Source organism: Periplaneta americana, chromosome 10, assembly GCF_040183065.1.
Source record: "Periplaneta americana isolate PAMFEO1 chromosome 10, P.americana_PAMFEO1_priV1, whole genome shotgun sequence".
Taxonomy (NCBI): Eukaryota; Metazoa; Arthropoda; class Insecta; order Blattodea; family Blattidae; genus Periplaneta; species Periplaneta americana.
Window position 1 is genome coordinate 42,481,424 of NC_091126.1, and position 15,491 is coordinate 42,496,914.

A 15,491-nucleotide genomic window follows, 5' to 3' on the forward strand; every position below is an offset into this window, starting at 1 on the left:
TAATTAGAGTTAAAATATACATGCAAATATATAGATAAACTCGAAAGAAATATGCACATGGGTCATTCCACGAAAATGCGACATTTTCACGAAAAATAAAAATCTCACGAATCTCTGCTTGTTATGTCATTTTTTTCGTCATGATCCGAATTTTTTGAATCTGATAACACTCACTGTGTAACAACACGTGTGTGGGAGAAAAAGCACCAAGAACTCTGTGGTTTAAGAGCGCGAAATTATCTACTAGAAATCACATATTTGAATGCACATTTAAGGCAAATAAATCATTACTTCTGCATGTTAAATGCAATTGATAATGAAGTGCGGACCTTTGTTAATAATTACAATGCATAGAAACCGTAATACAATGATTATTTCTTGCTTGATTGCAATTACTACAAGGAAAGGTTGAGAGTTCGTGTGTCACGCTCAAATGGACATTTGTTTATATTTCTTCAAAACCATTTAATTTTTTCACGTTTCATAAATGTAAAAGTGAGAAACATCACATAACAATCAACTTCTTATATGGACAACATTTTGATTTATGTACGTATTCTACAAGAAAAACACGTGACACACGTAACACAATGACTGTGACACGAACAAAAAGTTATGTTCGTGTGTCACTAAAGTTTATCCTAAAATCCAGTTACAAGTTTTGTTGTTATTGGAAGTCTTTACGTCTAAACATAATTAGCAGTGGAATTTCAAATACTTATTGTTGATTTAGATAATTGTGTGTGCGTGTAGACGCACCTGTGCGTTTTTTTTTTTCTAAGTACATAAACTGTAAGTTAAACACTCTTGAAAATATGTTCCATAACTGTTGTAAGGGGGAAAGGAACTGGCCACGCTATCCCATTATCTCCTGGCCTAGTTGCTCATAAGTGGTACCTTCTTGGTATCACTTGTGAGGTTCACACCTGTCTTTGGACACACTAAACAACAACTGTTGTAAAAATATAGTGTGTAGGCCTAAAATTAGCATAAGACAATTTATGCCTAAAGTTCGTATAAAATATTTATTATTTTTTTAATTCCTTGAATTAAAAACTTAAAAAATTGGTTTATGTTAATTTAGTTCATATTAAAAACAAGCTTATGCAGTACATTTATATCGTAAATAGGTAGCCACCATACTAGGCCTGTGTATAAATAAATTGGTGTAATTATTTGCACATTAGGTAAATGGTACTAAATGTCTGATATTAATTTAAAATCGTTTTATCTAATAGCATTAATTAATTTACCCTAGGTATCATTTAGCAATTCTAAAAGTTAGACATTTTTAAATCTATATTAGTTTTTCTATTGATATAAATATTAATACATTTTGAACATTTTTTGATAGTATTTTCAAGAATTTAAGTTGGGCTGGTTACTTGGTTGGGTTTTTTCCGAGGTTTTCTCCAACCATAAGGCGAATGTCAGGTAAGCTATGGCGAATTTTCGGCCTTATCTCGCCAAATACCATTTTGCTATCACCAATCCCATTGACACTAGATAACCTAGTGGTTGATACAGTGTTGTTAAATGACCAAGTAAAAAAAAAAGACGTCAAATATAGGCTACATATGAAGTTACAAAATCTTGTGGTGGCGAAGAATTTAAAGTGTCTGTGATGTCCAAGGAAGGGAAGTACTACAAATGGCTGACATATTGGTATATTCGTCACATGACATTACACAGGAAATATCACCACATATGGTTGTAAACAACCGTGGATATTTTAAATTTAAAAGTGTATTTTAGTGTAATCTAGTGTTGTTTTGTATAATAAGAACTGTAGGCAGAGTGTACAAGTCTTCCGCAAGAAGTGATGTATTTACAGTGCATTTAAAACAATTAGTAACCAACATGACAAATGTTCGTGTGTCACAACACATTTGCAATATTTTGTTTCTTAATGGCACTTTAATTTTTTTTTAAGTTCGTAATATAGCAGTTACATGTACTACAAAAGTGTCTTAATTGTTTGGAAAACAACTGAATGCATTTATGTCATTTGGCATAATAATAGCCTACGAACATTTTCCATTTTGGTAATAAATCTAGTGGCAAGAAAATGTTCGTGTCACATCATACAATATTTAATATTTTTTTTTGCATTATTAATTATTCCTTTTCATTAAGAATTTTTGTTTATATTTAGGAATACTTATGTTAAAAGGCAGTAATGTCTTTTTCATGAATTACTAAGTATTTAATTAAATATCCTGTGAAGATCATAGTTAGGTACTTAAAAAATGTTACGTGTGTCACTATGGAATGACCCACTTAAATATGCAACTAAATAGAAATATGCACTTGAATATGCCATTAAAAATAATAAAAACATGTTGCTTATGTAATAAAATTTCAAATTAATACAGGCAGTATTTCCGAGTTGACACTTTGTAAAGGGAATTAGTCTCTTTCAAGCTTAGTCATACACCCATGTTGATAGCTCGCTTCTAAGCTGACCCAGAAAATACAGAACAGTGGTGACGCAATATTAGGGCGACTCTTATTTTTCAACTTTCTAAAAGTTTTGCTCCCACCCTTCTACCTTGTTCCAATCAACAAAAAACTGTCTGTGCAAAATTTCAGCTCAATCGGACAACTGTGAGCTGACCCTCATCGACATGAATTTCTGAAATTTTAGCCCGGAACATAATTTTTCTAATATTATTAGATAAACCTATATTATTATTATTATTATTATTATTATTATTATTATTATTATTATTATTATTATTATTTTAAGTGTTTTATTCACTTATTTTGTAACTAAACACGATCTTGTCTTTGATGAATGATTTTAAATTGTTTCAAAACTGTCTGTGCTGATCTGCTGACTGCTAGTGTAAAGTGGCTTTCAAGACGTTTTTTCCAAGAGTTGTAAATTGGCATCAACCTCTTCAGGTAGTTTGTCACACAAGTTAAGAAAAGACTTTTATGTCTCTTCTTGGGTACATCTTCAATCAAAACGTCAGAGCCAAACTATCTTCGAACAAGCAAGGTTTAGGAGATTTTACAACAAAGGAAAGTGTACCATTGGTGATTCTAGAAGTTTCCATTTTTTAGCAAAAAGTACGAATCCCTACTAGAATCACTGCATTGATAAGTTATTCAAACTTTATGATGAAGGGAAGGGTTTATAGAAAAATTTGAGTGAACTACATGCAAGTAAAAAGGAAAAAAAAAATAGATCTTTTTGTGGAAAATATGGACGATCTCTTTGACGTAGCTCATTCAGATGCTTTGGGACAGATGAAAAATGAAGAGGATAAGAATTTCTTAATGCTTTAGCACCTAAAAAGGATGACCAGGCTGTTGGTTGGTGTAGATCAAAAACTAAAACACAAGGAAGAACGAGCACTGAAGTGCAATGCAATGAAAACTGCCAGGAAAGAAAGGACTTCTGAAGAAATGTAATATTTTACTACTCGAATCTGAATATTCGTAACTTCAATAGCATAGATAGCCAATAGTTTTTAATGGAACTGTTGGTGTATTAATTTCATCTATTAATTATATGTTCATATTTATCTTAAAAACATGCATATTGAAGCATGTATTTTTGTAATATGCCACAAGAACCTAATTATGCAGATCTTATACTGCATGCACTAGCATCCTAAAATGTTCGAACATGAGAGAGGCAACCAAGACTTTAAAACCTTAATCTTATTTCATATGAAAAACTAATCGCAAGATGTGCTAAAATTCTTAAGCGATCAAAACATGAGCAGAGGGCAGCGAATATTTTTATAAGAAGCTGGAATAAACACGACATGCCTCCTCCTGCAGAGCAAACATCGACAAATATCGAACTTCGTCATACTCAACACACTTGAATCGAACGTATCGCCTGTAATGTATGACACTAAAACACATCATAAAACTTCACATACGGATTTACAAGAACGTAAAGCATATGCAGTTGCATATAAATCCGATATCTACTTATATTATTGCTAAACTGTAATAATCTCTAGTAAAGTAAATAGTTTCAATATATATCTAGTAGGCTTTGTTATTTCAATGAATAACTGAAAACTGAAGTCAACGCATTCTTTCGATAGTTCTGAGCACATAAGAAGAGTTACGGGATTTCTTACCCCCCCCCCCCCAATATCGAAAGATTAAGTTCGTGATTTAAGGAATCACTAGGCCTCTTGAAAGTTCCGAAACTCATTTATATTATAAGACTAATTATTATGAACAGTATTCCAGCCCAAAGTGTACGAAGATAAGATTAGTTGTTCATGGACTATAGTATACTGACGTGACATCATGTTTGGCGCATGCAACACGTACTCTCATGGAACGCTTTCATTTTCTTTGGGCTACAGTATACGTTCTATTGATTCAAAACTAGATATCGTAGACTTCATCATGCATTCTAGTGATAAAGACGGATACTATGATGCCCTTTCCTACAATTCAAATTATTTATTCATTTATTTAACCAATTTATTTGTACTGACAGAGTTAAGACCATATGACCTTCTCTTCCACTCAACCAGTATAAAAATATACAGCAAATATAAATAACAGCAATAGAGAAAAAAATAGAATAATAATAAAAACAATAATAATGATGGTAAAAATAACAGTAATTATAACAATAGTAAGAACAAAATGTAGACGTGTTCAGTTACATGTAATTCTAAGGGTTAAACAATTATAATTTAGTGCTAAATTAGGTAATTTGGACCTAATGATTAACATAATAAAGGAAAATTGATATAGGCCTATTACAAAAACAAATCATGTTGTACAAAATAATACTTGAAGAAAAATCATATTCTAGAAACGAAAAAAACACTATTTTTAACAATCTGCTTTTGAAACTATTCAATGTCAGATAGCCACTTTATGCTATGTGCACTAGAATACGCTATTTTTACTACTTACATTACCATAAAGATATGCTGCAAGAACGCCCGACATTAATCAGAAAGAGTTTTAAGTTATAATTGCACGAACAGTTAAGTCGATGTGCGTATGCTCATGATGGTTGCAAATTTTTTAAACTCCTGCAGAAACAAACCTAATATCTAGGCAATATTTTCTGTAATGCCCGGTTTCTGGTTCACATATCGACGCTTGCAACTCACAGTACAGTAAGGTCCGAAAGTCTTGTCACCCCCCCCCCTTGTTTGTATGCTGATGTGCATCCATTTTGAACATGTCATAGCAGATGTGTGACAATGGTTGATACTTTTCACGTTCCAGCTTGTTTAGTGATGCAGAACATCAGTATGGGCACCATCATTGTCGCAGCACAAAATGATGCAGAGCTATGTCCTATGTGAAATTTTCAGCAGGAAAGACGGTGTGATTTCCCCATGGGGAATAATTAAGCAGCATGTCTCGAAACATCGATACCAGACAACTGAAGATTTGAAGCACGCTGTTAGGAAGGCATTCAGGGAAATCACACCGCCTTTGCTGCGGAAAATTTCACACAGGACATGGCGCCACATCATTTTGTGCCGTGACAATGATGGTACCTATACTGATGTTCTGGATCACTAAACAAGCTGGAACATAAAGTATCAACCATTGTCACACATCTCCTATGACATGTTCAAAATGGATGCACATCAACATACAAACAAGGGGGGGGGGGGATGACAAGACTTTCGAACCTTACTGTACAGATAACGTCATGTTTAGTATCGACCTTCACAAATGTCGCCACTGATATTTTATCAAGTTCTAGATTTTTAGTTACATGTAGTTACTTCTGTTTGCAGAAGTTTTCTATAGCAATATGGTTGACAGGTGCAAGACTAACCAAAGAATCTTATGATAGCGTACAAGTACACATCCATCTCAATCGTAATATGATTAAAAAAGTAATAATTGTCAGTATTTGGTGTGATTAGCGAAGTAAATAATACTGCTGGAGAGGTCTTGATGTAGGCCACAGTCTACTATATACAGTCGCGAAGCTCAATATGTAGTAAAAATGCAAACACGGATAGTTGCCCATCACTAGGATCGCTACTATCGCCTCATCATTGCAGATCTCTCTCCTAGCAGCCGACAAAATATGTTACATTTTCGTTGTGTTCTTTTGGAAAAATTAACACCTTCCTTCCATTATTGAAATATTAAATGCATAAAGTTAATTTATTATTTTAATGAAGTATATTAAATTCCAACATAAACTCGAAGATACCTGCAAGAAATAAGTTAATATAATTTTTGTTTGTGTAAAACGAACTGGAATTTACTATAATAGCTTCACTCATTCAAGATTATAGCGATAATTAACTATGAAACCAATAAATATTAATTTGCATTTCTCTTTACAACAATAATAATGGAAATATGAATTAATGGAGTAACTTACGTGTACCGGTACTTGTAGTGTAGGCTTATGTAGTTAACAAAGTGGGATGAGGTTAAGCAATAATAATCACACCAGAAATGGAAATAAAACGTGATCAATAAATTTTATTTTAACAGACTTTTTCTACGTCTCTAGTAAAGCAACAAATAAAAATAACAACAAAATTAACAGCTATAATTAAAAACATATCCTTTAAAGAAAAAAGTAGGCCTAAGCAATAATAATCCCACCAGAATTGAAAATAAAACGTGATCAATAAATTTCATTAAAACAAACTTAATTTTTCTACGTCTTTAGTAAAATAACACATAAAAAATAATAAAATTAATAGCTACAATTAAAAATATATCCTCTGAAAAAAAAAAGTAGACCTAACCTTTATTTCTCTGGAAATTTAGCAGCCTAAGTGACAGAACTTTAACCGGTATCTAATGTCCTTTCGGTTAGACTGAAACATTTCATTGTGAAATTTAAGGATATAATGTATTCTAACAGTCACAAAGAACTTCAAATTAACAGTTTTGTTTCTGCACAGCATTCTTGTGGAAACCCAGGAACCTTTCTGAATCTTTCGGAAATCGGAAAAAGGATAACTCTGGCCTCTTTCTCTTACTGTTGCTACAATTTATAGCACTACAAACGTCTCCTCCTTGTCCCATATTATTATTCCAATTATTATATTTTAGCCATTAACATTTTCATTATAACCAATAACGAACATTTCACAAGCATCAATGTGAAATACGCAACGAGCTAGCACTCGATAGAAATACGACACAGTCCAAAGTCGACCATGGACAGTCTATTGTTTCTAGTTGCTAACCGCTTGGAGCGCTTTATCACGAGATTTGCAAAAAAACACCTCAAGCTTCGCGACTGTATATAGTAGACTGTGATGTAGGCTAACTACATCTACAGAAACTGCAACCTCAACTGAAAATACAGAAAGACAGGTGGGAGCATAATCGTGAAACAGTGGAATTAAACATAATTAATCTATTTTCCGTTAAGTTAATCAGCCGTTTTTCACATTACAAATTCTTCTACGGTACCGCAATATACAGAATAATGCGCATTTTTATATACAGCGTAAAGAGTATAATGAGTTGTCTTATTCATAAATTTCAACCATTCGTTTATACGATTTACGTATTTCGGGAATGTGTGAACGAGGTAAATAATAATGGTTAGAAACTATACCTATACTCTCAGGTTAAGGATGAGTACATACTATACCTACATGAATTCCATTCGTTATACATAATATAACAATTTAATGTATACTTACGAAAGTCACAGTATTTCCTCAAGATTTTAGTTTAGCTGTTATACCACACACGCAACAAGTAACTACTATTAAAATTCTAAGTTGACCTACCCTAGACATTTGAATATAGTCACGTGAAATAGCAGCAATAGACTATTTTGCGGTTCGCGGAGAATTATGGAACGTTAAAGGTGTAGTTTGACGTCACGTCACATCGTTTCTAAACACTTTCCCTGGTCTGTTCTCTCCTTTCTATACTCTCAGAACCTGAGTCAACTGGATCCTATTCCACAAAAGTATACTACAAGTGTATTGAGCTGTGACTAATAGTTATTAGTAGAACTGTGTTCCACAGATGTTTCTTGTTCATTCATACTTTATTACTACATACTCATAATAGTACAAGAAATTTTTCATTGTCCTGATCCACATAAGTATTAGTATTAGTCTGTTTTAATTTGTACATATTTCCCTACAACTGAAGGAATGCTAATAACTTCAAATACCGGTGAACTAGATGTGTAATTCAAGGAAATAGTTTACGGAAATATATAGTCTAATAGTAGTAAAAGTGAGAATATCCGTGCATACAAAGAAGAATAAATTTCCATTCTGTGTACTTGGGTATAATGAACGTTTTAGGTTAAGTGTACTTGAAGTAGAAGGGCCTTCCACTAACATTAAGCATAGATTAGAACATCCAACGAATCGAAGTAAATCATTATCAGCTAAGCATCCGTTACTAAATACACTTCATTGGCTGGTTAATGGTAGTCAAAATCATGGCATAGCAGATATGCATGAAATATCAAAGTTTTTGAATGTGTAGATAAATTCAATCTGATAGCAGCTATAAATGACAATTACAGTACAGCTCCTTATTGTCTTTATATATATATTAGACTTTCGCTAAATGTACCGAACAGAATGTCTATTCTTGCATCTAACTCTTAATTTCGTCTCTTAACACCATTTTCACGAATTTTCATTGTTTGTGAAACAATAACAAACAAATTGACGCGCATATGGGAAGATTGATACTGCACCATCTCTCGACTGAAATTGGTACAGTTACGCACGGAAAATTACGACGGTTGAGTGACATCACATTTAAACATTGACAAAAATAGGGACATGATAAAGTCTTTAAATTATCATTATTTCTGATAAAATAATTCAGACAAATATTACAGGAATGATGATAAACAGTTGCCAGCATCCTGAAATACGAATTTATTACCAAGGAGGACATAACCTAATTCAAGGTATGACGTCATGTGGCAAACAGCAGTTCCTCTGACGTACACTTTTATGACGTCAATAATAACATTTTACTAATAGCATACAACTGTTGTATATTGTTTTGTGGTACAAAAAGTTACAACTCCATACTATACAAGAACTTTTACTAATAACTAATAATGTATTAGACCACACTTTTGTGGAATAAGGCTCTGGGAAGGAGGTTTTGGAGCCATATTGCTAGACTTTTACTTCATACCATGCGTTTTTTAAGCGCTTCATGCCTTTGCTGCAGCAAAATGAGAATCGAAAAAAACCGCAATTAGGTTACCTGACTGCAAAATGGTGGACAATTAATATTGGCTTCTATTACTGCAGTAATAAATATAACCTTAAAAGAACCGAACAAGTTAAATAGTTTCGACTTTCATGATAATGACTTGGAATTATTATTACTAGACGATTTTAACAATAATAAACGTTGAAAAGGACCAAAACACCCATTCCGCCATGATGGATCGTGCAGCAAACTTGTGAAGCGGTGTTTTGATTTGCTGCACGGTTGCAGCGACCGTGAAGCAAATGTAATAAAAGAACTGTCTTGCTGCAGAGCTTTACGTCTTGCTTTATAAAAAAAACCGCACGGATATTCATCCATGTGAATGATTCCATTTGTGTGTTCAAATTGACATTTCGAGTCCGAAACGTTATTGACATTGATAGAACACCGAAAAAGTAAAATATTCCTCGTCCGACTAAATGTAAAATCTTGAGCAAGGCGAAGGTTCCTAATTGACAAAAACAAGTATCGTAATATGTCATACTGTAATTACGAAGAGTATTTACTGTAAATTACATAAAATACGCTAAAATATTGAATGTACAAGTGAACAAAGTGAATTGTAGCTTGCTGGACATTTTATTGACAGTTATTAATATAGTTCACGAAATAGTAATAGTGTGGCGTCACGTATAAGTACTCATTGGAATTAGTACTAATAAGTAGCCTAACTACAGATCGTGGCATAGAAGTAATAAACTTTCTTAATTACGGATAATATAAAAATGTACCTACATCACCTTAATAAAACGAACGAATAAATAAATTACGCGGCACTAAAATAGATTATCTATGACGATATACTAGCAATTTAAATTATACACACAACACTGTACTAGTAGACTATATTGTAAACCTCTTGCGTATACATTTCAACTAGACTGTGAATGTAAATTAAGACTTTATAGTACTATTAAGATTTTTTTTTTTCTTTTTCGTTTGGCTTGTTCCACATTCTAGCTGTGAAGCAATGTACGAATACCATGGAATGTTAATAAATACAATACATACAGCATATCTAAACAGCAGTCATTTTAAATCAATTATTTAATGATTCTCTATTAGATACGACGTTACATAACGTCTGTGGAATTGGTGATACCGAAACGGTATTTGAAGAGAAGAGTCTAGAAGACTCGCAATGGCAGTATATTAGCTTTACATCGGGGAAAACCTCAGTATAGCATTCATGTTATCAACATATTAGTTTAAAATAGAAAATTGAAAGTAATTCAGCCTTTAGTCGAAACTCGTATGATTTAACCTCAATTTCATCGTCAATTTAAAATTTCATATAGCAAAACCCGAATTAATAGTGCCGAAAAAATGTGCTACGAAATATTCTAATAGGCCAATGCGTTTATTGAACGCACCTATCCTAAAAATGGGGGTACGTACTAATTAAAAATTTTAACAGATGTTAAATTACTGAACATATACGCAAAACAATACACACATGAACACCATCATCTTCGTATCGTATTAAACGCTTCCGACGACATTATTGTTAAATAAGCTTTACTTAACATGCACGCTTCAGAGAAAGCACTAAACAGGATACGTACCAGGACTCCGTCACGGACACGAACACCAGAATACACAGTTCCAAATCCACCTTTTCCAAGTATGTTTCCAACGCGGTAAGACCTCTCAAATGTTTCTGAATGGTGAATTCCTGAAAAAGAACATGTATTATAATCAATATGGTACGGAAACGAGAAAACTTGGTTTACAGTTTTTAACCTGCCTACAATTTATCTTACAAGATTAAAAGAACAAATTTGTCTGTGTTTGTAGAATGTGCATCATCAGGTTTATGAAAAGGGAACTATTTTCTGTGCACATGGTCTATAGCAATTTTGGAGGAAAAAGGGAAGGAAGAAAACCGTAAACTTAAGTTTATCCTAACTTCGTAAATACTGCAAAAAGAAAAACCTTGTTTAAGGCAACAATAATTTCCTAACTGTACTGAACAATCGATTGCAAACACACAACTATACTGTATATTATTAATGTTGCTCCCAAACTAGGGATCAGCTCAAATATTACATAACTTAATACAAATTAATTTTAAAACATGTTATTTAGTTTCGTCCTTCAGGGAACCCTGAGCTTATTTGCATACAATCTTGAACGCCATGTGTTATTCAGTCAAAACAAACGACAAATTTAATATAAAATGAGACTATTAACATATCAAGCAATTTAACATTGATTATACCATATATATACTGAACGGGTATAAACTAAAGACTTGTAACTATTCGTAAAATTTAACGAGACATTACACATTAACACTTTCAATACACTCATACTTGTAACTATTCGTAAAATTTAACAAGGTCATTACATATTAATACTTTCAATACACTTACTCATATTAATTAATGGAGAAGGCAGAAGACTATTACAATGTAAGATATGAACGTATCCGTTAATGCAGGCCTCTCTCTAAAAGCTGAATAGTCACATGTTACCATAAGTACTTGGGAAATCCTTTCTTGGTATTTCCTTAAATACGTATGACGTGCATATTCCAGGAATCTTACCTTGCTTTTCCTTCTCAGAATGTATATGGGAACCACCCTCTAAAATATTAGAAATAGATCTTCCTAAATCAGAAACCTCCATTATTTCGAGTCCAATATATATAGCAGAAAATACAGCTTCAAAGGAATCTAATAATTATGGAGAATCGATGAGACGAAGGTAATTCACTATCCTTGGTATAAACATAAGGAGTTACTATGAATCCTAACACACACGAGGAATTCTCAGTACTCTCCTTCGAAGTACCGAAATTTTTGACACTGTTCAATATTCCATAACGAAACTAACTCCACGATATAATGAACAAAAACTGCAAAATCTACTTATAAGCCACTACTCAGCACATTGCTCAAGGGAAAGCCATTTTGTTCACACACAGCCTTCTAAAACTACCTAAAAACACCACCGCGCCACTATGTACGTGAACAAGGTTCAGAAACTTGATGACTAACGCATTACCAACGTGTGGGACAAGAGGCCTTCAAATAAGCCCTCTTGGTGTGGGAGTATGACGTCATATTTAAATTACCGTTTGTCTGTACCCAACTGTCAAATTTGTACACGAAATACTTTGCAAAATTGAATATTTTTGTTCCGTATACTTAATATGTCACTATAGAATCCGTGTAAATTTAAATTTTGGTTAAATTTACTACAATATAAAATAAAAGATAACAGACTCAATACATGCAAGAAACAAATTACGTAATATTGGTATCACTGAGTGCTTTCAAGGGAAGAATTTGTCGTTGGGAGGTAATAAATTGCCATCTTGTGGCAAAACACGCAAACATGCATGAAGCGAATTAATATCAAAGATGCTGCAGACCTCTGAACTTGTGTTAAGCCTGGTTCAGACGGTGCAAGTTTCTGTGATGGATTCCAAGGTGGCTACGCTGATGGCCGCCCTGCGTGGTCACTTGCTGGCTCCCGTGTTGGTAGCCAACTGTAGTTGTTCACACGGTGCTGGCTCTTTTCAGAGTTCAAATTGGAAAATCATCTGCTGTTTTATCTGTTGCCAACACTAATGGTCAAAAAGAAACTAAACCGTGAGTGGAAAACAACTAAAGTCCTACATTAACAGTAGTAAATGTCGTAATAAAGTAATTAAGCCATAAGTGCAAAACAGCTAAAGTCCGATATTTAATTGTTTCTTAGAAACTAAAGAATATAGAAAAAACAGGTTTAGTTGGAAAACAACGAACATGGCGACGTGGTTTCAGATGTGATATTATATGATCATCTTTGGTTTCCAGCCTGCAAACCATCACGAAAAATGGGAAGGAATCTACCCTCGAAATCCAGCAAGCTAGCCATCCACGGACCCACCAGAGCGGGTTACTTCCGGCTAGTGACCACGCAGGCGACCCATCCGCGGAGCCACCTTGGAATCCATCACAGAAACACGCACCGTCTGAACCGGGCTTTATAGATATACAAACGCGCCAAACATAAACAGCATCTACTGTATCTACTTAATTGAATTCTCACGTCATGAGAATGCTATCACCAATGCCCTACAGATAATATGGGATACTAGTTGAAAATATTGCAATAAAAATTGACTTTATATCCAGGGGCATATATTCTGGGCGTGACTGGCATGGGGCGCACACCAAGGTCAAATGTGCGCAGACTGATTAAAATGAACTTCGCTCGTCTTCCGAGCAAGATTGTGTTGGCAGCCGGGCCGCTAAGAGGGTAGAGGGAACAATTCCATACTCTGTCCCTTAGCGAGAGTACGCTGATACTTCCCGCAACACACCTACATGTCGCGCAATAGATCAACGGGCCGCTGAGAGGGTAGGTAGAGGGAAAAATTCCATACTCTGCCCCTTAGCGAGAGTACGCTGATACTTCCCGCAACACACCTACATGTCGCGCAATAGATCAACGGGCAGCTGAGAGGGTAGGTAGAGGGAACAATTCCATACTCTGTCCCTTAGCGAGCGTACTCTGATACTTCCCGCAACACACCTACATGTCGCGCAATAGATCAACGGGCCGCTGAGAGGGTAGGTAGAGGGAACAATTCCATACTCTGCCCCTTAGCGAGAGTACGCTGATACTTCCCGCAACACACCTACATGTCGCGCAATAGATCAACGGGCAGCTGAGAGGGTAGGTAGAGGGAACAATTCCATACTCTGTCCCTTAGCGAGCGTACTCTGATACTTCCCGCAACACACCTACATGTCGCGCAATAGATCAACGGGCCGCTGAGAGGGTAGGTAGAGGGAACAATTCCATACTCTGCCCCTTAGCGAGAGTACGCTGATACTTCCCGCAACACACCTACATGTCGCGCAATAGATCAACGGGCAGCTGAGAGGGTAGGTAGAGGGAACAATTCCATACTCTGTCCCTTAGCGAGCGTACTCTGATACTTCCCGCAACACACCTACATGTCGCGCAATAGATCAACGGGCCGCTGAGAGGGTAGGTAGAGGGAACAATTCCGTACTCTGCCCCTTAGCGAGCGTACTCTGATACTTCCCGCAATACACCTACATGCCGTACAATAGATAAACGATAACTCGTTGCAATAGATTATTTTTTTGTTTCAAAGAATACCTTGGCGGTTCAGTGATATCACACTGATACTTGTGGGGGAGGATTGAATGTTCACACGACACAATCAGTCGTACTTCGGAATCGGTTTTTTCGCCGGTCTCTATATTCATTTTCACATGGAACGGTGGCAGACACTGTAGTCTATACAGTCACCAAGCTTGAGTTGTGAGGGTGCTAGGAACAATAGATTGTGCCGGTACTATTTCGCATTGTCTGTAATGAGGCGATATTAGCGATCCTAGTGGTTAGCAACTATCTATGGATGCATATTTCCTGCGTATTGAGCTTCGTGACCGTATATACTAGACTGTAGTAAAATCACCGAATTGATGGTCGATAACGTTCGGTTTTGTCACTGCACACATATTGCACTAATATGTTGTAACGAGCGCGTTCAGATGGATAAGAATCTTCACCGTAGGGGGCGGCGAGTCCCAGCGCAACGCAGAGAGATGAATAGTCCAAAATGTGCATTGATTGTAAAGAACAGTTCACTCGTTGGTGCACAGCTGCGTCAATGTTTCTTTCACTTCTGTATTTTAAAGTTGTTTTTTTTTACATTGGGGAATTTAATTGAAGTGAATTTTATTATGGCAAGCAGAGTAACTATCTCATGCCCGCATGTTATATTGCTATCTATGTACTTCATTAGAACTATATAATCATACTGTACCATGCTTTAAAATACAAAGCATGGTACAGTACGAATATATTATAGTCCCGTGGAGGGAGTAAGATTATGGAGTTGGCGCTGTAGCGTGCCACCGCGGTTATTTAGTAAGTCTATGGCGTGCCAGGTGACGGAAGGGGGGAAGCAACGAGTTACAAAGAGAATATTCCTTTACCGACCGCTCGCCCTTATCACTACTTCGGAGCTCTCCCCACCACTCCCATTATTTTCCCTCTTTCGCGTCGCTGAGCTGTCAGGACTAAATAATCGGTCTGTATCGGTCACACGATCCTGTGATTGAGGTTCTGGCTGATATGTACCTCTATTATCAGGCAGTACACCTCACTTGACGATGTGTCAGAGGAAAAACAATTGTTTTTATGCATCTGAAGTCTGATTAGTGTAACATATATCTAATCAGCGATGTATTCAATGGAAGGGGAAAGAAACAAGTCACCCTACCCTATTATCTCCTGGCCTAGTTGCCTCATAAGTG

The 15,491-nt window shown here is 35.4% G+C and overlaps 1 protein-coding gene across 2 annotated transcripts in view; it reads right to left on the reverse strand.

Moving 5' to 3' along the window:
• LOC138707608 (serine/threonine-protein kinase pim-3-like) overlaps positions 1–12,162 on the reverse strand; it is a 35,451-nt gene extending 23,289 nt beyond the window's left edge. Inside the window, exons 1-2 of one of the 2 annotated variants that reach the window (XM_069837243.1) lie at positions 11,751–12,162; positions 10,767–10,876 (exon numbers count right to left, since the gene is read on the reverse strand). In XM_069837243.1, coding sequence (XP_069693344.1) covers positions 10,767–10,876; positions 11,751–11,832 — 192 coding nt within the window. In that variant the 5' untranslated portion in view covers positions 11,833–12,162. Of the gene's footprint in view, positions 1–10,766; positions 10,877–11,576; positions 11,678–11,750 lie in introns of those variants that run through there. The other variant, XM_069837245.1, reaches the window with a different exon arrangement.
• Positions 12,163–15,491: the final 3,329 nt, after the last annotated feature.